The 21,930-nt window shown below is 43.2% G+C and overlaps 2 protein-coding genes across 2 annotated transcripts in view; both read left to right on the top strand.

Moving 5' to 3' along the window:
* The window catches only part of LOC125765556 (kinesin-related protein 8), an 81,684-nt gene extending 69,256 nt beyond the window's left edge, over window positions 1-12,428 (top strand). Inside the window, exons 3-8 of the mRNA XM_049430845.1 lie at window positions 2,984-3,973; window positions 4,055-4,349; window positions 9,030-9,161; window positions 9,229-9,416; window positions 9,502-9,688; window positions 9,784-12,428. Of these exons, the coding sequence (XP_049286802.1) occupies window positions 2,984-3,973; window positions 4,055-4,349; window positions 9,030-9,161; window positions 9,229-9,416; window positions 9,502-9,688; window positions 9,784-9,969 (1,978 nt within the window). The 3' untranslated portion in view covers window positions 9,970-12,428. The remainder of the gene's footprint in view (window positions 1-2,983; window positions 3,974-4,054; window positions 4,350-9,029; window positions 9,162-9,228; window positions 9,417-9,501; window positions 9,689-9,783) is intronic.
* A 2,871-nt stretch (window positions 12,429-15,299) lies between these two features.
* Window positions 15,300-21,883, top strand: LOC125760840 (VWFA and cache domain-containing protein CG16868). The gene is made up of 4 exons (XM_049421363.1): window positions 15,300-16,295; window positions 16,372-19,287; window positions 19,363-19,639; window positions 19,721-21,883. The coding sequence occupies exons 1-4, from the start codon at window positions 15,900-15,902 to the stop codon at window positions 20,665-20,667; spliced, it is 4,536 nt and encodes a 1,511-aa protein (XP_049277320.1). The 5' UTR covers window positions 15,300-15,899; the 3' UTR covers window positions 20,668-21,883.
* Window positions 21,884-21,930: the final 47 nt, after the last annotated feature.

Here is a 21,930-nt window from a genome sequence, read left to right as displayed (position 1 = left end):
TGATGAGTGTTGCCATTAGCATCGCGTTCTGAGCCAGCAAAGCGATGCCTAATTCAACACCTGAAACGTGCAGTAAATAGTCGTAATTGCAGAAAAAACGCTGTGCCAAATGATTTGAATTTCGCCACACAACCGTCAAACGAGTTGTCAAGCGAGTCATTTTCATTCAGCCCACCCCGTCCAACCATTCTCTGGTTAAATGGCTTTCATTCAAAAATTAATTATTTTGCTATTAGCACTCTCCGCTCTAGCAGCACCTATATATGCTAACCTTCACTCTTCGCCAATAGGGACACAGTCAACGAACCGCTAAATTGGTGCTTCACATCGATTAGCTTCGCCTTCGTTACCGTTACCGTGCTTGACATTACAATTTTCTGGCCTGGATTCTTGTTTGCTTGCCATTTTGAACTCTCTTTGCTTGGGTGGATAAATTTATAATACACACATAAAGTAACAGCGCGAACAATTTTCTCCGGGTGACCGGTACAAGTGCGTACGGGACAACCAGGACACGAAGAATTGCGCACTATGCGATCGTTTGGTTCGAAAGTGATTTACGACCAAAAATGGAAAATGGTTCTCCCAGCTTCACATGGACTCTACCGTTCCCCGTTAATGCCAGAGCCCACCCTGTTGAACCCCTATATCCTTACGGTAGCAAACATCTGCGTCAGATGCTTTGATTGGGTTTAATCGAATTTTTCAACTCACCGCCATCCCGTGACCGGTGGTGACAAAACAACAACAAGCGATACAAAAGTATATTCACGTTACGTGCATAGGAGCGCAATTTTATCATTTTACGCAAACCGCGTAGAAGGTGGACAGAAGTCGCACATTCGAAAGTTCGCTCATGTTTAGGTCCGTAAATGGAGTTTCGCATTAATTGACAACTGGCCACCGGTGAAGGCGGCAAAGGTGTTTTGTGTGGATGCGGTAGAAAAACAAAAACTGAACTCTCGGGAACAATTGTACCCGTTCGCCCGTGTGGGGGAGTGGCAGAGGAAACCGCACGCAAACTGGAAATTTTGCGCCAAATTAAGCCCAAACGCGTCAGTACAGTTTGCCATGAAGTAAACCCGGCTTAATAAGGGCCGAACATGTCAAATGAGGTTCCGTAGTGTCTTTTTCTGGTACTTTTGTAAGTAGCTCAACCTTAGCATCATGTGAGAAGCTTTGGGGACCACTAATGATACGCTCGTTTATAGTAATCTCGAGCTTTTTATTTCAAAAAGTATCGATTTTATTTTACTCGTTTTTTAAACAATAAGTCAAAAGTCATAAATTTTTGTCTCAAAAATAAAATAGCATTAAACATAACTCACGCGGAAATGAAGTCACTTTCAAGAAATTATTAAACATGACCAAAACCAAGGTACTTGTGTACGATGGGCGTAATATAACCATCGCCATATGTTCAATTATTACTTCGAAAACGCACCGGAGAGAGTACCAAAAACCAAAATCCATATCCCACTTGCATGGCGCGTCGTTAAAATTAGGTTATTGCTGTAAACATCATCGGCCAAGATCGACAAAGGGAAAGGGAAACCGTACCGACAAAATGGTTCATTTAAATTGTACCGAAATTGTGGCGAACATTTGCCATGCACCGTGCTGAGATTGCTTTTCCGCACTCAGCTTTCCGATACATAATAACCAGCATACCGGTAGGACGGTGCTCGTGTTTGTTTGGGCCTTTACTCTCGGCTGTGTGTTTTTTTTTTTTGTTACTTCTGTTTCCTGAAACACCATCGGACCGCATTGCGTTGCATAAAACTCGAGCAACACCTGCCATTAAGTGAACTACAAAGTAGCCACCCGCTCGGGGGGGAGCAGGGTTCGTTCGCATTTGCTTCGATCGTTGGCGGATTCCTTCTTCTTCACGAACACATTTCCATTTTCCATCAAACATTGCGCAATGTTCGCATATACCCTAGAAGTCCTTTTCTGCCGATAGTATTGCGCTAGTGTTTAAGCTTACACAGACTTGTCCTTCCGATCGTGGGCATGTTGATTGAATTTTCGATTTCCAATTACGGTGGCATGTTTAATTTTGTTAATTAATTGATTAATTAGCTACAATTCCCTACGCCGACGTGCCTTGTTCGAAGGGAACCGTTTTCCGATTGGCAAAGTAAAACCCTTTCTCCACCGTGTTACGTGTGTATACACCAACAAAAAAAAATCCCCAATAAAGCAATTTCTTAAATTAAACCTTTTACTGCTTAACTCATCGCAAGACACAAAACAAAGTGAACCTTTCTTAGTGGATGTTTTGCGATCAAGCACTTTTACCGCAAACGTTTTACCATGCCAATGTTGTGTCGCATGATAAATCGTACCGATTGTGAGATTAATTTCCCATAATTCCCACACACATACAAAGTGAAAGACCCTCCACTCCTGCGTCCACATCGAAATGGGTCCTCTTAGCAGAAGATATCATTCTCCATGCACAATTATCTTCCCTTTTTTGTCTTTCTGTGCACGGTACCGAGTGTAATCGTTTAACGGGGTTCGATTTTGCAAAAATTTAAATGCTTTAACGCGGGAAAGTGGTAACGGTGCGGACCGATCACAGAAACACGACACCGACGACACGAATAAATCATGTTAATTAAAGTGCGAAAATGGAGAAAACGCAATCGGGCGCACGTTAGTAATTAAATTATTAAGATAACCGAAGACGTTCACTTTTCGTTCGCCGGCCGGTGTTCGGCGAAAGCAAACCAATTGATAATACGTTTAGAGCATGAAACGCAAAGCCAAGGCAGAGGCGACAAGTTTCTCGCATCGGCTGCAATGGTAGCGACAATGTGTAGAAGAAATATAAAAAATTAAAATGTGACCACACGGTTACATAAATACATATTTCTCCCGAGCGGAAGAGAGCTTATCGATAATTTAAAATGACCATTATTTACGTTTCATTTTTAACCCGCTTCCCTGTTCTCTGCCCTCTTCCACCCGCACACAGAGAGCAGCAGCTACTGAATGTGTTCGAGGTCGTCGTGTCAACACTCGAGGGCAAGCTGCAGCGGATAGACAACCTCGATAAGGCGGTCGAACATCTGATGCGGCGCGTCGAGTCACTCGATAGCAAGGTGGCGGACAACATCCTCAAGACCGACTCCGTCATCTCGAAGCTGCGCACGCTCGACAGCAAACTGTCCATCGTCGACGATGGGCCGGACCGGCCGAATAGTGTGCGAATGGCTAAATCGACCAACTCGCTCGACAGCCGGTTAGTGTCGCTCGATCAGAAGGTAAGCGACATCGACAGCAAGCTAAACGGGCTGAAGAGCCAAATCGATAGCAACTTCCTGTCGGTGGACGATATCAATGCGGAGGCAAGCGAAAGGAAAACGGTCAGCATGAATGTGGCCGAGATCACGAAAGCCATGCACTCGGAGGTGATGGGCCATATCACGAAGGAGCTCGGTCAGCTGCGCTCCATCACGGAGGGTATCGACAAGAAGCTGCAGTTCCACATTAACGTGGTGTCGGAGAATCTGGGCAAGACGCTGAACCTGCTGAATGACGTGCACGATGCGGTGGTCGATCATAACAGCAACTACAACAACTATAATGCGACCTCGACCCTGCCACCGTACGTGAAGTCAAGCAAGATCGATATCCTGGTCAAGCAGATCCGACCCATTATGTCGGTTTCGGAGAAGATGGACGAAGTGTGGGACGTGGTCGTTGGCACGAAGAGCTCTGTAGACGATCTGGTGCCAAAGTCGGATGCACTGCTAACGCAAAACCAACGGCAAGAGCGTGCTATTGGGGAAATTCATCATGATTTGAAAACGAAAACGAATCTTATCATTAACAATCTGGATATGGTCGAGAAGAGACTGAAGAAGCAGGAAGATGATGTTGCCGTACTGGCTCAGCGACCCGTTCCTGCGGAGCTTTTAATGGATCCTACCATTGATCGATTGGTGGAGTATGATCCTAACAGGTAAGGAAGCGATCATTGCACTACAACAGTTGACTCTAGAAGTTGACTAACTCGAGCATTTTATCATTCTTAACTTACCAGGTACATCGTGGAAGATTTCACCGAGGCTCTGCCCACGACGACATATCCGACGTCTTCCTCCTCGGCGTCCTCATCGTCTTCTTCCACCTCTACTAGCACCGCTTCTAGCACGAGTACCAGCAGTACCACACAGAGCAACGTAAACATCTCCAACAGTAGTAGCACTACGACGACGACCGGAACAGCAAAGAATGTGTCGCGTAAAGGCGGAATCATATTCCCCAGCGTCAAGAATAAGCCATCCGTACTGAACAGTACCTTTGCCACCGACAGTATCTTCCTTAAGGACATTAAGGTAAGCAATCAGCATCTATCCAAAGAGCTCACCATTAACTTCACAATTAACGAACGCATTGGAAGCGATTGACAAATTGAATTATTTGGAGCATGCACCAGATGGAACGTTTTCTTTGGCCAACATGTGTTTCTCCGGAGGCGTTTTTTTCTCTCCTTGCTCTTACAACCGCACGTGCTTTGCGTGCGTAGTGCACTTGCGTGTGCGCACTTGCACAGCTCGGTGGCTCTAATTTACGAGGTGTTGCATAAATTGACCAAACGCATTCACAGTTTCTTGACCAGTTAGTGTCCAGCATGGAGATGTAGGTCTCCATGGCGTCTGGAGCAAATCAATAAGAACCGGCGCGTGTTTGGAGGCAAAGGCAAGAAGGAAAAAAATCCTCATAACGGTTTGCGAGGAAAGAAGAATGACGCAACGGTTGGCACTATTCCGACACCAACTCGCGAAACCAATATCTCCGATTGAACCTTATACGTAGTGTTCGCTTTCCTATATTCGAATGTACATTAAGCTTTGAAGCAGCAGCAGCAGCATTGCATACTTCGCGATCGCAATTACCTTTCTCAAGGGACAGCAAAGCTTAATAACACTTTGCCAGAACCTCGTAACGCTAGCACCGGGTTGACAGGGCACTAAGTCACCCAACGAACTTGCCGGTGACTTGCCGGGGTTGAACACCAAACGCGTTAGCAAAAATACCGACCAGCTGGTAGGCTCTAGGGCTGGGAAACCAATGTTTATTGCACCAACACAAACCGATCAACCATTTATGATTGGTTTCCTTTTCGTGTCATATTTTGTTGCGATCGCGTCGAGGTACAACAACAATGTGTGGTAAAGTTCTGGTCAAATATAAATTAAACGAAAACGATATAAACCAATCTGTTTGTTGATCAATTCGCATGAGAAGGATGCTTAAAAGATGGTTGTGTAATTTTTATAACTTCCTCATCGTTATTGAGCGACCAAACAAGGTTAATTAGTAAATACCTGTCTCATGGTAAATTATGGTCATCCCAGCATTCGCAAATTATTTAAATATGGGGTAGTAAATAAAGTAGCTTCCGTTCAATATCATTAATGGTAAATTTCGATTATTGTAATGATATCACGATTTTTTTAGGTTTTCCGTTTTGATCTTCTATTATACGTTATGTTGGAATTATCGGGTTTGAATATTACTCACACTGTAATTATTTAACATACAATAACGGGTAATAATGTTTCTTTAACCAATAAATTATTTGAAAACATGCTTCCCTTCAAGTCCTTTCTATCAACGAGGACAGTAGTGCTGCCAGAAGATCTTACCTTCATTCGCAACGCGACAAACGATGATTAATTGGCGACCGTTATTAAATTAATAGTTTCGGCATGGCTGTGGCACAAAAGCCAAAGAACCAGTTGGACATGTGTGTCCAGCCGACGCGTGTGGTGTCCGTGAATGATTGGAACACTCTCCTATAGACGTCTATTGAGTCAACGATGGAGATTGATCAGTTGTGCGTTTCTCATCCGGTAGCTGCTACCGAGTACAAGAGCCACAGCATCTTACCTACAGTGAAGCCAAAGCAGACAAGACATGAGGTTTATTTTTGCAAACATTTTTTCGCAAACCCGTGCAAAGGGTGCGGCCGAGGACTTAACCTCTGCTACCTCGGCGGTTAGGATAATCTAATCTCAACAAGCCATAACGAATGTGGTGGCTGATGTAACGGCGTTCGTTGTGCATTTCGGTGCTTTCACTTTCACAAACGGAGGTTCCTTCTCGATCAAGCGATCATGTCAACATGCACAAAAAACGGGTACTAGCATTTCCGGTTAGACCTGTAGAACATATAATACTAAGGGGGTTTGGAATTTAAACAGTGAAGAATTAGGCATTGGATGAGTTGAATTTTAACACGGTTTTTTAATTGTTTTAAAGAATGCTAGCTCATTACCTTAATCCGAGGGATATTCCGAATGCATTAGCGGGCAAAGATTATCTGCTAACTTGCACATATGTTGTGCAACGAGATAGGAAGACAGTAAACTACGTATGTCTGTCAAATAAATTCACGACAGTCACGATCCCTTCCTCCAATTAGTGCTGTTGGTTGCCTGGTGCACGATTTAACATTTCCATCAGATCATTTTAGGGCCAGTGCCGAAAAGGTGTAGAAAAGATTCCTTACACACACCTTTCTACAAGCTCACAGTATCGTTTTCTAAACCTTTCTTCACGGCATCCGACCGACGTCGAAATCTAAAAAAGGGTGCTAATAAACATTTCAACCCCGTTATCACACAGTGTATCGCGCCTTCTGACCGGCACTCATCAACCGCGGAACACACGTTGCGTTTACATTGGAAACGGTCCCGCGGTTCGTCCGATATATGTGTGTTTTTTTTTCTCTTCTGCTTCGTTTTGCTGTTGCAGAGTTGTCCGACCGCACATAACCGTGCCCGGACGAAGCTTCCTCCGGTGTGTCCGTGGGCGTCGGCCGCCAGCTGAGACGAAAGTGAATGTATGGCAAGGCAGGAAGGTGCTAAATGGATTATCGTTTCCCAACAAAAACCCCAGCGGCTAATTGACTCCGGTGGGAAGTCAATCGGATTGACATTTAGCTCAACCCTGTGGATTATACTATCAGTGACGGGTAACTGCAAAAGTGGTTGAATTTGAAGGATATTGCACGGAGCCGAACCCCGAATTAGAGCACATTTTCATTCGCTACTGCCAATTATTCTCTCGTGCGGTCAGAACGGTCAGTGGAATTTAGCCAACGTTATTTGTAGCGAACCATACATGGTGTAGTAATTATACTTCTTCGACGCTTGGAAACGTTTACGTAGTCTTTTAAACGAAATCAATTGAGACATTTAACAGCAAACACATTGTTTGTGGAAAGATCACTTGCAAGCTTAACCTTACTTTCGGTGATCTTTACTTACCTAATGGCTTATTTTTGATTGCATACGAGCTGAGTGGTTTTGTGCATAAACTTCAAATCAAATGTTACAGCATTTGAAGTCACTTATTTGATCGCGGAAGTGAAAGGAAAGATAACGTATCATTTTGTTTGCATACCAAGTGTGCTAGAATTCCTGCAACCATTCATCGTAAGGCACAAACAACTGCAAATAATCTATCCCGCTTTGTGCTGTACATTAAATTTGCTAATAGTTCCAGTATGATCCCAAAATATCCTTCGAGGTGCCTCGTTAAATGTTTCATTCATGCCCGCTAATGAAGAACTCTTAATCCCGAATGGTTTGAAGCGAACGAATGGAAAAAAACCGTCCCCAGGTCATCCGTAGTCGTCCGTGGCGTTGTACGTAGTAAAATGCTAATCCAATCACACCATCAGCAATCGCACTATCGTACCGAACCTCCCCCAAAAAAAAATGGAACCAAACGAGAATTCCGTCCGGCAAAGGTCAGCAGAATAATTAAAGCGTTGGCCCGAAACAAGAACCATTTTGGACGGAAATGCCGAGAACTTGGTGATGACCTATGAACAGGTTTTTACGAGATACGGCATACACTAAAACGCCAAAAACGTTACCGAGTGACAAAAGAACTAGAGTTTGCAAACGTAGAATTCGGTCTGTTTTTCCCATTCTACCGCTTTGCCATTTTGTTGGTGTCACCATCTTTGGTGGACATCGATCGTACCGCGTATTTGATACATTTATCACCAAGTGGCCATTTGGAAGTATCGCCGGGAACGCATCGTTTGCGAACATACTGTTTTTAAAGGGGGGTTTGTATAATGTCGTCGCTTCTTTTCGTTTGTTTAAAAGTAAAAGGATGATCCTCGCAAATATTTATCGTTTGGAGTAGTGCGTTCTCTCTTTATGACCGAACTTTTGACATTTTGCGACAGTTTTGCGCCGTTGCCTGTTGACGCACTTTACCAATATGTAGCCATAGTAGTCATGTTTAATCACACTCGTGCAACCGGATCTAGCTACGATCGTGTGTTGTTGATAAGTCCGTAAGATGATGATGTTTTTGGTGCTGTAACACTGCTGATGGATACTTAACTACAAATCTAACACGTTTAAGCCATGACTATTAATTCCGCTAACTAAACCTTGATGGCCCATTGAACTGTAATTATCGTTTAAGAACTGATCGCGGCATTCATCAACAATTTTTTACCACGATCTCTGGGGCCAAGGTCAATAAAGTATGAAGCTCAAAGTAAGCTGACCATCCACAGTCTGCTCTCAATTGCACACGTTTAAGACTGGAAGACTGGATGATGAATGAGAAATGGATAAAATAATCTCCAATTCCATCACCCTCTCCAGCTTTGTTTTTTGTCTTAAAACTAAGCAATTTAAAATTGACTTAGCATTAGTGATGAAATATGATTTAAAAACGTGCACATCTGCCAATTCCGGCATACTGGCCGACCACCGTAATTGGTACGCAATTTGTGATGATGTATGTTACGGTGCGGGAAAACTCGAAAGATCTTTCCGGTAATCATTTGGCCAGCATAGATATAGGAATGATGCAACTTTATTATATGAAGATCGTGACTACGCCGGCTATTTCTATCAGTATAATCATTCTAGATGGTTATAATTTATTCCTCCTTAAGATGGCGATCCGTTCAGTCTGAAGCATTTCGATTCTCACAGTATAAAAATCTTTTTTTTTTATTTCTTTTGCTATATTAGGGTTATTCTTGCGTTGATCTAATGAACGCTGGTATGCGGCAGTCCGGTGTGTACTATCTACAGATCCGAGGAACGACTTACTGGTTCCTGAAGGTATTCTGCGAACAAGAAATAGCCGACGGTGGATGGACGGTATGTATCTACGTTTTTTTTTGTTATCCAGGATCACAATTAATATCCTCCATCTTCACACGCACAGGTAATCCAACGACGTGACGACTATGGTGATCCACGGGAAAATTTCAACCGCGACTGGGCCGACTACAAAAACGGTTTCGGCGATCCGGCAAAGGAATTCTGGCTCGGAAATGAAAACATCTACATGCTGACGAACAACGAAGACTACTCGCTGCGAGTTGAGTTGGAAGACTTCGAAGGCAATAAGAGGTAAGTGGTTTGTTTGGTGCAGCTTGCCATGCCCGAGGATCGCAGAGAGGTAATTGATTTTCTCATCGTTTTTGTTTCGGTATAGATACGCACAATATTCGCACTTCAAGATCCACTCGGAGCAGGACTACTACAAGCTAGAGATTGACGGCTATGAAGGCAATGCGGGTGATTCGCTGAACGATCCATGGTACGGTTCGAATAACAGTCCGTTCTCGACGTACAATCGCGACAACGATCGAAGTTCGCTTAACTGCGCCAGCATGCTGAAGGTAAGCGCGTACTAACACACCATTTTGTGCAATTTTTGGTGAGCACACTATAGATTTTATGTTTGTTTCCTTCATCCGTTCCATTTTTCGCTCAGGGCGGCTGGTGGTGGAAGTCATGTGGACGAGGACTGAACGGATTATACCTGCACGATCCACAGGATCTGACCGCCCGGCAAGGTATCGTATGGTTCCGCTGGAGAGGCTGGGACTACACGCTCAAGAAGGCCACCATGATGATTAAACCGAAGGGCCCTCAACCACAAGTGGCCGGCACGACGTAATAGTGATACTTCCGTGACACGAATTGTACAAATTATTACTGTTTGTTTTCACTTGCTCCTCACACATTCACACACCGACAGACACACACGTGCACGCGCACACATACACATGTGCACGTTACACGCATACACGTGAAGTTCATTAAATCAAGGATCCCTCCATCCAATAGTGACCATTATCATCAACACCATCATCATCATTATCACCAATCATTAATCTATGGTACATCTCATTTTTCTGATAAATGATACCTAAAACGACACGTTTGCAGAAATTGTTTTTACGTTCGTCGTCCGAGGATACCATCCTGCTTATGTCTTTTGATTCTTCACGAAAAAAAAGGACGATCAAACATGGCGATCAAATTGTTGGTGGATAAAAGCATCATTCGCATCCATCCGGTATGCTGTCCTACCAAGCTGTAGCTTAATGTCCCACACACTCTTCCTTCCAAAAACCAACTCATAAAACAAATGGCAAATGTGACTGATTTTAAACCGACAATACGCACTGTCCCTACTCCGTCACCAGTGTTGTCCGCGCGCAAAAAAGAAACGGAGCGCACATAGCAAATCGATAATTTTCCGCGTGCACTTTGCGCTACTGTACGCTATATCTTCATGTTGTTTATTTATTAAATTTTTGTGCAACAACAACGAAAACGTTACAAAGCGAACGATACCGTTCAGGCCACTGGCGATTCTTTAATGCCCCAATTCCTTATCGCCGAGATTGGAGCCTTGTCGTCTCTTTCGAAGCAAAATTATCAACACTACGAATTCGAACACTTCTTTTCTTATCCTATAAACGGTGGTTTTTATAATGTAGACGAAGAAAAGATGAGAACCAGTGGACCTCTTGTGGACGGAAGAAAAACTGCAACAAAAAAAGACCGCGGGTCAACTCCCCGGGCCGATAGATGTGTTGTTCTGTTGCAGTTCATTACTAAAGATCCTGAAAATTCCTTCAGGAAATGTACTTTTCATCTTTTGCTGTAGCAAGCTTTTGCTGTATGCGATTGGTTACACGGACACCAGGAAAGGACGGTGCAAAAAGCCATGCACCAGCCATGACTGTAATTTAATATGGCCCAACACTTTCGGGACGGAGTGCGATGAATTACTTACGTTTAGCACTCAACCCGGTATCCACCATCCTCGTCAGGGGCGGGAAAATTGGCAAACACTCGCGGTGTGCGATATTAATCGGTCTGTTGAAACTTTTCTACCCAATGTGTGAAGTAGCCTCACTTGGGAGTGATTTTGATTTTTCCTTTGATGATCGTACGCGTCGGTTTTGTGCGCAATTGCAAGAGGAGAACCGTTCCCCATAAATCATCGCAAATTAAATGTTATTGATCCATTTGGCGGTGGCGTACGAGCGACGGCGTTGACCTGTAAGCGTAATTTATCTATCGGCTCGGTGCAAATTTCGCAATTCACAGATTCCGACTCGGAAACCCGGAGCCGGTGCACGACTTGTCGTTAAAGGCGGCCCTCGATCGGTTCGATTGCACATTTCATAATACTGCAATCTTGCTGCCAACTTTTTGTGCCCATTTTTCATTCCACATTTGTCGCTGTAGCTCTGGAATGGGTCGCGTGTGTGTGCGTTTTTTTTTTTTTGCTTCTTCTAATATCCCGATCAGGAACTGAATGTACGAACAGTTTTGAAATAATAATAATAGTGATAATAACCGTAAAGTATGTTCGCATGCCGACGACAACGACGGGCGGTTTGATGACGACTTGCGTACCATTTCCCCAAGTGTTAGCCTATTTTTTTTTTGTTAAAAGAAAACCTGCTCCAATATGTTGAAGCCACTCTGGAAAAGCGCAACTAACGGGCCGTTGTGTATGCTGTGACGATTTTGCACCCATAAGCAAGCTACCCGTTGGAATGTGTCCGTATATCTTGGATAACGATCTGTTAGCTGTTGTTTGAAGCCAAACTCTGTGTATGTTTTTGGTGTGTCTTTGCCGAAAGCGACACTGTGAAGTATTGGTTTGTTACTCACCGATAGATGAACCTAATTGTTATGGTTTATTGAATGACTTCGGTAACGAAAACGTTTACGCAAGGAATTTCCAATAGGCACTGTCCTGCCAATTATTTTTCTTTTGTACGCTGTGCAACACACGGGGAAGTGGAACAAGTTTTAAAAAACGGAAACTGTGAAAATACCTGCACCAAACGGGTAACCAATCGCTACAATGAAAGTGAAAACAAATGAATGAACGTTGACAAAGCAAATGCACAAATACGATCGAATTTGAGTTTCGTGTTTTCCTCTGATCGTCCCTGTTACGTTCCAATAGTGTGCTGAAACACGGCTGCCCGCATGGATTCATGTTCACACATTACACATACACAAACATGCAATTGTAAATATCGTTTTAATTTAATAGTTGATAGAATGTTTTATATTGAAATAAATATAAAAATCCTCCGAAAAATAGTTCTTGCATTGGTGTGATGTGTTTTATGTTCGTTTTATCTTGTTAAAATAACAAAGCTCAAAATAAAAAAGTTACATTGAAAGAAACCACTAATGATGCAACTTTTAATTACTTCCAATACAGCATTTTTTACATATCACGTAGTACTCCAACAGCACGTATAGTGAATAAAAGATCGAATGAAGGCATGCCACGTAAGAGCAGTGAATCAACTCAGTTAAAGGAAAACAAAAGTCAATTGAAGCCAGTTAATATTGATCATTGATAAATGCTTCAACATTATTTGTAAATAATATCGTTTTTTGATGCAGTTCCCTTCCATCGCTATCTTCTCTATAATTCTTTGCGCTGCTTTCGTAGATCTACGTTCATGTCTTCTGTCAGCCCTTTTGTTAACGTTTCAAAATAACTTATCCTTACGCGCCTTTGATCCAGATCTCCTTTGATCCAGATATACGGCGTGACCGTCTTTATGGAAATAAAAAAAATCTCCTTAGACTGTTCCTGTTTCTGTTTCATGGTGTCAGGAAAAGCAGTAAGCATGAATTATATTTTTGTCCCCCAAAACACCCCCGTCATCGCAATCAGAGTTTTAGGAGCCCCGAGGATTCTCAGTTAGAGCCACCCCCTGGACAGCACTTTTGCAATCAGTTCAACCCCCGGTCAGTATTTGACTTCCTCTGATCATCCATAGTGGATCAATGCAAAATAATCCTCATTGATTTAAGTTTATCGACAGTGCGACGTAGTTTTGGGGCCCCAATTACCATTCCGCTTAGGGCCTCCGAGAAGCTTGATCCGCCAGTGCTCCTAAGCCCTTAGCTTTTTTTTTTGAAAGTATAGTAAAATTTATAAATTGATGTATGTTAATGCAAATTTATTGAAATAAATTTCTTTTCACTCAAATAATGAATTAAATAATTTTTTTTTGCTCGGTTAGAACGGCCTGGCCGTATCAAGACTTATTTTACCACGTAGCAGGATATTCAGTCCATGCTACGGGGAGACGGTTCGAATGGGATTTGATCCCATAAAAAAACAATAAATTTGCCAATTTCCTAAGGCTATAACCGCCCCAAATGCTTTGAATAAAAAAAGAATAAAAAATAATGAAAAAAAATCAATAAATTTGGCAATTTCCTAAGGCTTTTTTTTAAAGAAATTTAGCAAAATTTATAAATTTTTGTATTTTAATGCGAATTTGTTGAAATAAGTTTCTTTTCACTCAAATAATGCTTTAAATAAAAAAAGAATAAATAATAATAAAAAATTAAAAAAAATATATAAATTTACCAATCTCCTAAGCAGAGGCGAATCCCGTTTCATGTCCTTGCCGATCAGACTAGCCCGCTGGTTCGCTTATGCAGGTTTAATAGTTAGGCATAGCGAGCAGTATATTCATTTGGCTAGTACACATGTATTCCGTTTCAACTGATGTGTATCAAACGTTTCGATTCAACTCATTTTTGTTTCAACTCACTCGCACATTTTCGTTTCAACTCACGTATTTACTCTTTTTGCCACTCGACTCACCACGGCTACATGCTTACATCCATGAATGAGTAAAGTGACCGTACCTTAACTTATTCGTTTATGCCTGGGTTTTTATGACTCCGAAATGAGTCGTTAAACGATCTGACTCCTAATAACGACTCATTCACTCTGAGTTGACTCACTAAAAAGAGTTATTCTCATCTCTAGATTTAATTACATCTTGCATCAGCACAAATCAACCTCTTCCCAGAATTGCTAAACGCACGTGGCCTGCCTGTGTGTAACGGTCGCTAGAGAAAACTGGCATCACGGCCAAGTAGTTTAAAGTTTTGACGTACAGAGGGCGGTAGTAGATAAAAATTGAGGATGAAATTTACTAATGAAGGATAAATTGCCACTGTTTGATTCTAATTGCTTCGAAAAGATCATGGCTAAACGTTTGTATTTCATTAAAATCCGTAATTATAGTACCAAGTTTAAAAAGCACAATGATATATTTTGATAAACAATACAAACAACGCCAAACAGACAGTGTTGCCAAAACCATACATTTTACAGCAATATATTTCAAATCCGTACAATTTTTTACCGGGGTTGGGCCGGAGTTGTATGTGATAAACAGTCCTGGTTCCACACGACAGGGTGGGGTACCAAACCTCATCCAAACCCCCATGGACTGATTATCCGGCTACGTGGTTTAATCATCAGGAAATAAGTTGTGTAAATTCTTGTTATAATTTACAGGGTTTCGAATCATATAAGGGAACAGTTCAATCGGTATGGAGAAAGATTCAACCGCTCAGGGGATGTTTGCAACGCTTTGGTGGAACTTTTCACTCGCTTAGGAGAATTTTGCAAGCATATAGGGGAATGTGTCAAGCAGTTAGGGGAACCGTGCAATCATAATAGGGAATTTTGCAACCGCTGAGGAGAGCAATCTGTCAACCTCCAAAATGTCAACTTTAGCCGTCCGTTGTTTGTTTACATTGAGCAGCTGCATTACGAAAAAATGAACATAAAATTACACAAAATATGAATTTAAAATAAGCTTAATAAAATAAACTGTTTTCGCAAACGTTTTGATTACGGATAATTGCTCAATATAAACAAACAACGGACGACCAACGATGACATTTTGGAGGTTGACAGATTGCTCTCCTCAGCGGTTGCAAAATTCCCTATTATGATTGCACGGTTCCCCTAACTGCTTGACACATTCCCCTATATGCTTGCAAAATTCTCCTAAGCGAGTGAAAAATTCCACCAAAGCGTTGCAAACATCCCCTGAGCGGTTGAATCTTTCTCCATACCGATTGAACTGTTCCCTTATATGATTCGAAACCCTGTATCATACGAAGCGATTCAGCCCTGCATGTGTCGCGGTATGCTGTTGACTGAAGTGACACGTGCGAAAATATTGAGAGCTAGCTTCACGCACTGTCAAACGCGATGGTAAAAAAGCAAAGCACGTAGAGTTAGCATATACTTCTCCTATTGTTTTTCACTGAACTCTCGTTTAGGTGACAACAAAGTGAAGCAATTGTTGCGCCTGATTGAACCTAAACAGTGCAAGCAAAAAGTTACTTTATGGTTTTAATGGAATGTTAATGCAAGTGAAAACAGTTTAGATGTAAGTTTACGAATCAGCATCCAAATAACATACCTCTGTGACGGTGCGGTAAACAGTGCTCAAATACGATCGTATGGAAGAATTTATCGCGGCAGGATACATTTTCTTCAAAACATTACATTACGCACGTAAAAATTTGTACGAAATGCATCGATAGCGAATATGCTGGCCGCAGGAAAGTTCACAGTGAAGCAATACGATTTGCTCTCGAAGTCCACCTTGTTTACGTGTAGTTGTGTGCGTGTGGAAGATCGTGCTGCGTGTGTGTGTTCCGTTCCATATCGTATGGATCGTTGAGGGACGAAAGAAAGCATTTCCTCGTTGGATAAAACGAACCACCGCTAATATGAAGCGACCTTCCCAGACCGTCCAGTATTACTTCGTAATGTTGATGCTTATTCTGCTGCTGCTGCCGATTCCGCTGCATTGTCAGGGAGCAGTAGCGTCTGCCAGCACAATATTTGTAAATAGCATAGTTCACTCGATAAGCAACGCAAGTGGTGGTGTACCGATAAGTTCCGATAACAACCAAGTGCCTTCGGTGACGGTGATATCTGCACCCACATCTTTACCGCCCGTTTCACCGTCATCGTCGGTGACTGCTTCCTTGCCAAGTTCCGGCACCACAGCAACTTCCACTTCTACGGGATCGGTGGAATATAGCGTTCAGGACCTGACAAAATCATTGGAAACTACTTTCGTTCATATCCGAAATGGAGAGCTAAATGTTCCGAATGTACAGGTACATTTTCGTCTATAAAATCGTAGTGTTTATTAAAGAATGTAGTCAATAAAATACATTTTTTTCGCTTTTGTAGAAATTATACGACAGCATGGAAATAATAACAACGATCCACAATGATGCCGAGCTATTGGAAAAAATTGCTCTCAAGCTAACTCGGAAGCTCAATCAGACGATATCGGTGATCGAAGAGCTGCGACGATTCATCCAACACACCGGCACCAGCTATGGTGCAAAGTACAACACTCTCATCAATCCATGTCCCTATAGCGAGCTCATCAATCCGTGGGAAGATGAGGCTCCGTTCGATCTGCAAAGCTTCATTCAGAGCACAAAACTATCGAACGTTTCGCTAAGCAGACCGTATTCCCCGTCTGTCGACGCCTTGGCGAATAGCAACGGATCTAACAATAGCGTCGCCAACGGTTTCCTAGATTTCAGTGCCTTTCCGGCGAACGCAGACTCAGATCGCCCAAGAATACGTATTACCGATCAAACTATAGACGATAACAATGCTAACCTGCAGCAGCTGTTTACCGAGCTCAGCACACTAATGGATGAGAATTATTTCAGCTACCGGCAGCAGTTTTATCTTTCCTCGCTTGATCATGCCAGCGCTTACAAATGCCACTACTATCCTAGAGACGGTCGGCTTAAAGCATTGTTCCTGTCGGCCGTACGCAACAAACATGTGCTAATTTTGCTAGACGTCGGTAACACGATCACGTACGACCAGCTCGAAGTGGCCAAAGCGATCAGCAAGTTCGTGCTATATCTGCTCAACGAAAATGATCGCATTTCGGTTGTAGCGATCGGACAGCGCGTCATCACTTCGGACGAGTTCTTCGACTGTCGCAAACCGAACCGTTTCGTTCGCGCAACAATGGACGAGAAGGATCGATTGGTAGATTTTATTGATTCGCTTAACCGAACAAAACAAGCGACAGATCACTCGGCGGGCTTCCAGTATGCGTTTGAAGCATTCTCCGACATTTATCGGACACACGACGATGAAGTACCGGTAGTGTTCCTGTATCTTGGCCGAGCCCTATTGCCAGTCGGCTCATCCGCTCCAAAAACCATCCTCCAAACTATCCACGAAGGTCAGACACGGTTGCCCTACCCAGTCGTTATCAACAGTTGCCTAATATTGCTTGACGAACGCGAAGTTGCTCACGAGAAGCAACTTATCGCAGACATTAGCACACAAAACTACGCCCGATACAACCTCTCACAGGTCATATATCCCGCCGGAAAGATGGTAATGATATCGAAACACTCGTTCGATGCGCAGCGCTTCATCGTGGCTTTAATGGAACCGTTTTTAAGCGCCAGTCGCTTCATTGAGGAACATTTGCGAATACACTTGCCGTACTACGATCCGTCACTGCAGGATACCGTTGTTACCTTGAGCTATCCTGCAGGAATTCATGGTCTTGTGGGGGTTGATCTATATCTGAGCGATCTGGCAGAACATGTTGCGTACTATCGACAGCAGGACGATTCATACGCATTTCTGATCGATCTACAGGGTAACACAATTATGCATCCATCCTTTCCTCGACCATTGGCCGCTCGTGGAAGCTTCTACATCACCAACATAACGCGACTTGAGCGAGAGCATTTCGCGCCTGCCTACAAGCGTATGCTAGCCGATCCGGAAGGTAATCTGCGGATCAATCACTACGGCACGAACCGCACCACCATGTACTACTGGAAGCGTGTATATTCTTACATCGTGTGCATCGTACGAACTCTCGGTGTCGATTCCGACAACTCGCTAGATACGGAAGGATCCCATGCCTTCCATGCCCCGGTACATTATCTTCATCCGGTGACGGGAAGTAACGATGGGCGCAATAGTGTCGAGTACAATTTCATTGCTGCCAGCAGTAGTACGACCAGAAATCTGCTAACAACGTTGCTTTATCATCGTATCGACATTTTTCCGCCTCAGCTGCAACGGCCGCCAGTAGAGTTGCTGCAATCGGGTGGCGACGGATCGCTTTGTCGATTAGTGAAACAATTAGCCATTGCTGACGCAAGCACACTTTACCTGAGCGCTTCCTCTTTCCAGTCCCCATTTACACATATTCGTAACAACCGAGACGGTACCAGCGAGGAAGTGAACGTACGAACGATACAAAACATTATGGCCTATCTGAAGGACACGTACGGCAAGCTGCTGTTCGCTAACCCAGGTCTGCAGCCGGATGTGCGTAGCGATGTTTTGGCACTGTTACAAATACTTTACGACTATCAAGTGCGTCATACGCAGAGCAATCTTAGCCGGTACATCGTAAGACGTTATGCTGCTTCCGTGAACGGTGTGCTGCAGATGTTCCCAGGCGGTTTGCTCGATACTGACCTAGAGCCAACGAAACGGCCGTGGTTCGTAAAGGCGATGGAATACCCGGGTCGATTGGTGTTCACCCAACCCTACCTCGATGCTGGTGGTGCTGGATATGTCGTAAGTGTCGCGTATGCTATATCGGAAGGACGAACGGGTACAACAAGCAGCAACACCGCACATCATAAAGCAATCGCCGTTGTTGCGATGGACTTTACTCAGACGTTCTTTTACAAGCTACTGCTGGATTCGGCTGCCGTTTGTAGTATGGACAGTATAAAGTGTTTCCTGATGGATGATCGTGGCTACCTGGTAGCACATCCAATGCTTGCTGAAGCACCGATACGATCAGGAAACACCCGACGTCCGGTTGAACACATAACACACAAGGAATCGCAAGTTGCCAACGACATTCTCAATCACAAACAGTTGGTGACGAAGAAAATGTGCTACAACTATGTCAACCGGACGGTGCAGCGGTTCTATCAGTTTAACATGAGTCTGTCCACAGAGGACGTCATCACCAATTTGATGTATGGGGAGAAAACAAAGTACCAGATTGCATTGATTTCCGGCACGAATCTATTCCTTGGCATTGTTAACTCCACAAACGATGGAGGAGCATTTTGTCCATGTAGTACGGTAAGCAGTAAAAATAATACATTTTTTTTATTTTGATCAGTAAGATATTATAATATCTTGTTTATGCGCTTGTAGGTTGGCAACTCATGCCTAAACTGCAACCGAATGGAACAGACTGAGTGTGAATGTCCGTGTGAGTGTCCCTTAGACTATGGTGCTTCTGACCTAGAAGGAAGCTGTATGGCTCAGCCTAAGCGGACGAAATCGGCTGGTAGTTTCCCGGTACCACTTTGCTCACCGTTGCCCGAAGAATTGATATCGATGAGTGCCATCAACTACGAAGCGGATTATGAGTTGAAGAGCTGTACAAATATTAATTGCGAGGATTACACGACACAGAACGAGTGCATGGGTAGGTTGAACGTTGGCATATACTTGTTATATGCTTGTTAATTGATTAACTAATATCTTTTCTTTTCCCAATTTCTAATAGGATTGGTGGGCTGTGAATGGTGTCAGGTTGATGTAGATGGTGAAAATCGACTCAATACCCCGTTTTGTACGGCACAGCTAGCATGTTTTAATGGTGTTTTTGGAGCTCCTACACCGTACGGTGACGCAGCGTACACCGGTAACAACATGGAGTCAATTTTGCCACCCGCCTACAGCTCAATCGGTCCCGTTGCTGGTGCTATTCTTGCCCTTTGCCTCGTGGTTGGTTTTGCGATGTATTGCTTCCGGCAAAATGCTGACCAAAGTGGAGCTTCCGAGCATTTGTATGATGATTTAGTAGCAGATCACTGCCATGGTTTGCCGTTATCACGTTTCGATCTGGACGATGGCAGCCCGTCCGATGATTGTGACATTAGCCGTACAAATGCGAAGCAAAATCTGTTGTTAAACGGGCAACATAATGCAAATTATATGATTATTCCAAATGTAGCCTCACCGTACCAGATGTCCTCAGACTATCGGCGCCCGAACGGTGGTGGTGGTGGAGGTTCATCCGATCATGGCTACTCTACCATGACGCATCATGAGGAATCGGAGCATCTGTGTTTGTCTAATGTGGATCCGCAAGGAATTCCGTCCGGAAGTGGTGGGCATGGCACGGGTGTTGGTAACAAGCGACTGTCAATGTCGGACAGCGCATCCATCAGCACATCCGTTTCGAGCCCATACAGCAATCACACGGGCGGTCCTGGAAGCTCCTTTCTGTCGAAGCCTCCAATGCTTAACGAGTCGAAAATGATCGGAACGACGTTCGATCGGTTTGCGGACCCGGCCATGCAAACATTGCTTCCCTCGCCCACATCCATTTCTAGAACGGGTGTATTGGGGACAACGGTGTTGCCGCCGGGATCACCCGTCTCGACCACAACCAGCGGTCATCACATCCTCGTCCCGGTAACCGTCCATCGAAACATGGAAGTGTCCTGAAAGGAAGGTGTAGCTCAAATAGAACGAAGGTACCTTTTGTAACCTTCGACTTAACCGCAACCGGGTAACCGGGTAAAGATTTCCACATCCATCCATGCGACGGATGATGATCCACATGTATAGTTTGTCGGCATTCCTCTCACAAGGTTTTTAGATGATATCATTTTGCTTTAGAAAACTTCTCGATAACATATGTAACCACCAGGGATAGTTTTTTCAAAGTTTCGTCAATATTACAGTGCAGAAGATTAGGTTTTGCTTTTTTGTTTTGCGAAACATTATCAATCCTCATCATATCATTGCTTTAGGAAATGATTACATCCTGTAAAACGTGCATCGAAACTAACTCTTAACAACATTTTAAATCGAGACTGAGATTACTTTTGAATGGAAGTTCCGTGAGGTGGAATTGTGCCGAATTATAATAGCTGCCAACAAAAAGTTGAACTCTACATAGCGGGAGCGATTTTTGCTCCCCAGCGAAGAGAGACGCTTGCCTTTATACTATATTTTTTATTATTGTTTAAGCTAGGCTTAAGGAAATAGAACAAATGAAGGGTAACAGGTGTGTCAAACGAATATCAAACTAGAAACTAGCACCAGTTATGATCAGGACAAACCGTGCACCCGTAAAGCATTTATTGCTTACCACACTGACTGTTGTATTAGATTGGCATGAAAATAAGGCGATACCCAAATACGGTTAAATATCTATTGTGAACGAGTGTGTAAGAAATTTGTTTAACACAACTGTAGGCTGCTAATTGTGTACCGATCCGCATTACATATCCCAAGTTATACCAGTGTTCTTGTCGAATGGAACTAACTTAACTTCTTCGAGCAAACTAACTGGACAATATTAGCATTGATCGTTTCATTAACTTTACCTACAATAAGCGAATAGTAAGGGATCGTCGAAAGCGATGTTTGCAAACTGTACCCATGTGCTTCCGTTTTTTGATGTGCAGCTTTGTAGCGTTAATTAATTTGCATTGTACAAATGTGATCGTGTTTTCTGATTCGGTTTTTATACGTATCCTGCGGGGAACGCGACCACATATACCTCTAGGAAATCAGATAGTCTGCTGGTGCGGAAGAGATTTGGTAAAATATATGTAACTTTTTTTTATTTAATGGCTGATGTTGAGTCGTAGGCGAAAAAATGGAAAACTTTACGCGACATCCTCAATAAACCTATTTAACAGATTTCATTAAATTAGCTTACCTTCATATGGCTTAAAGCATCTTGTCCGAAAATTATTT

Source organism: Anopheles funestus, chromosome 2RL (genome assembly GCF_943734845.2).
Source record: "Anopheles funestus chromosome 2RL, idAnoFuneDA-416_04, whole genome shotgun sequence".
NCBI classification, from domain to species: Eukaryota; Metazoa; Arthropoda; class Insecta; order Diptera; family Culicidae; genus Anopheles; species Anopheles funestus.
This window is presented reverse-complemented; position numbering and strand designations above follow the sequence as displayed.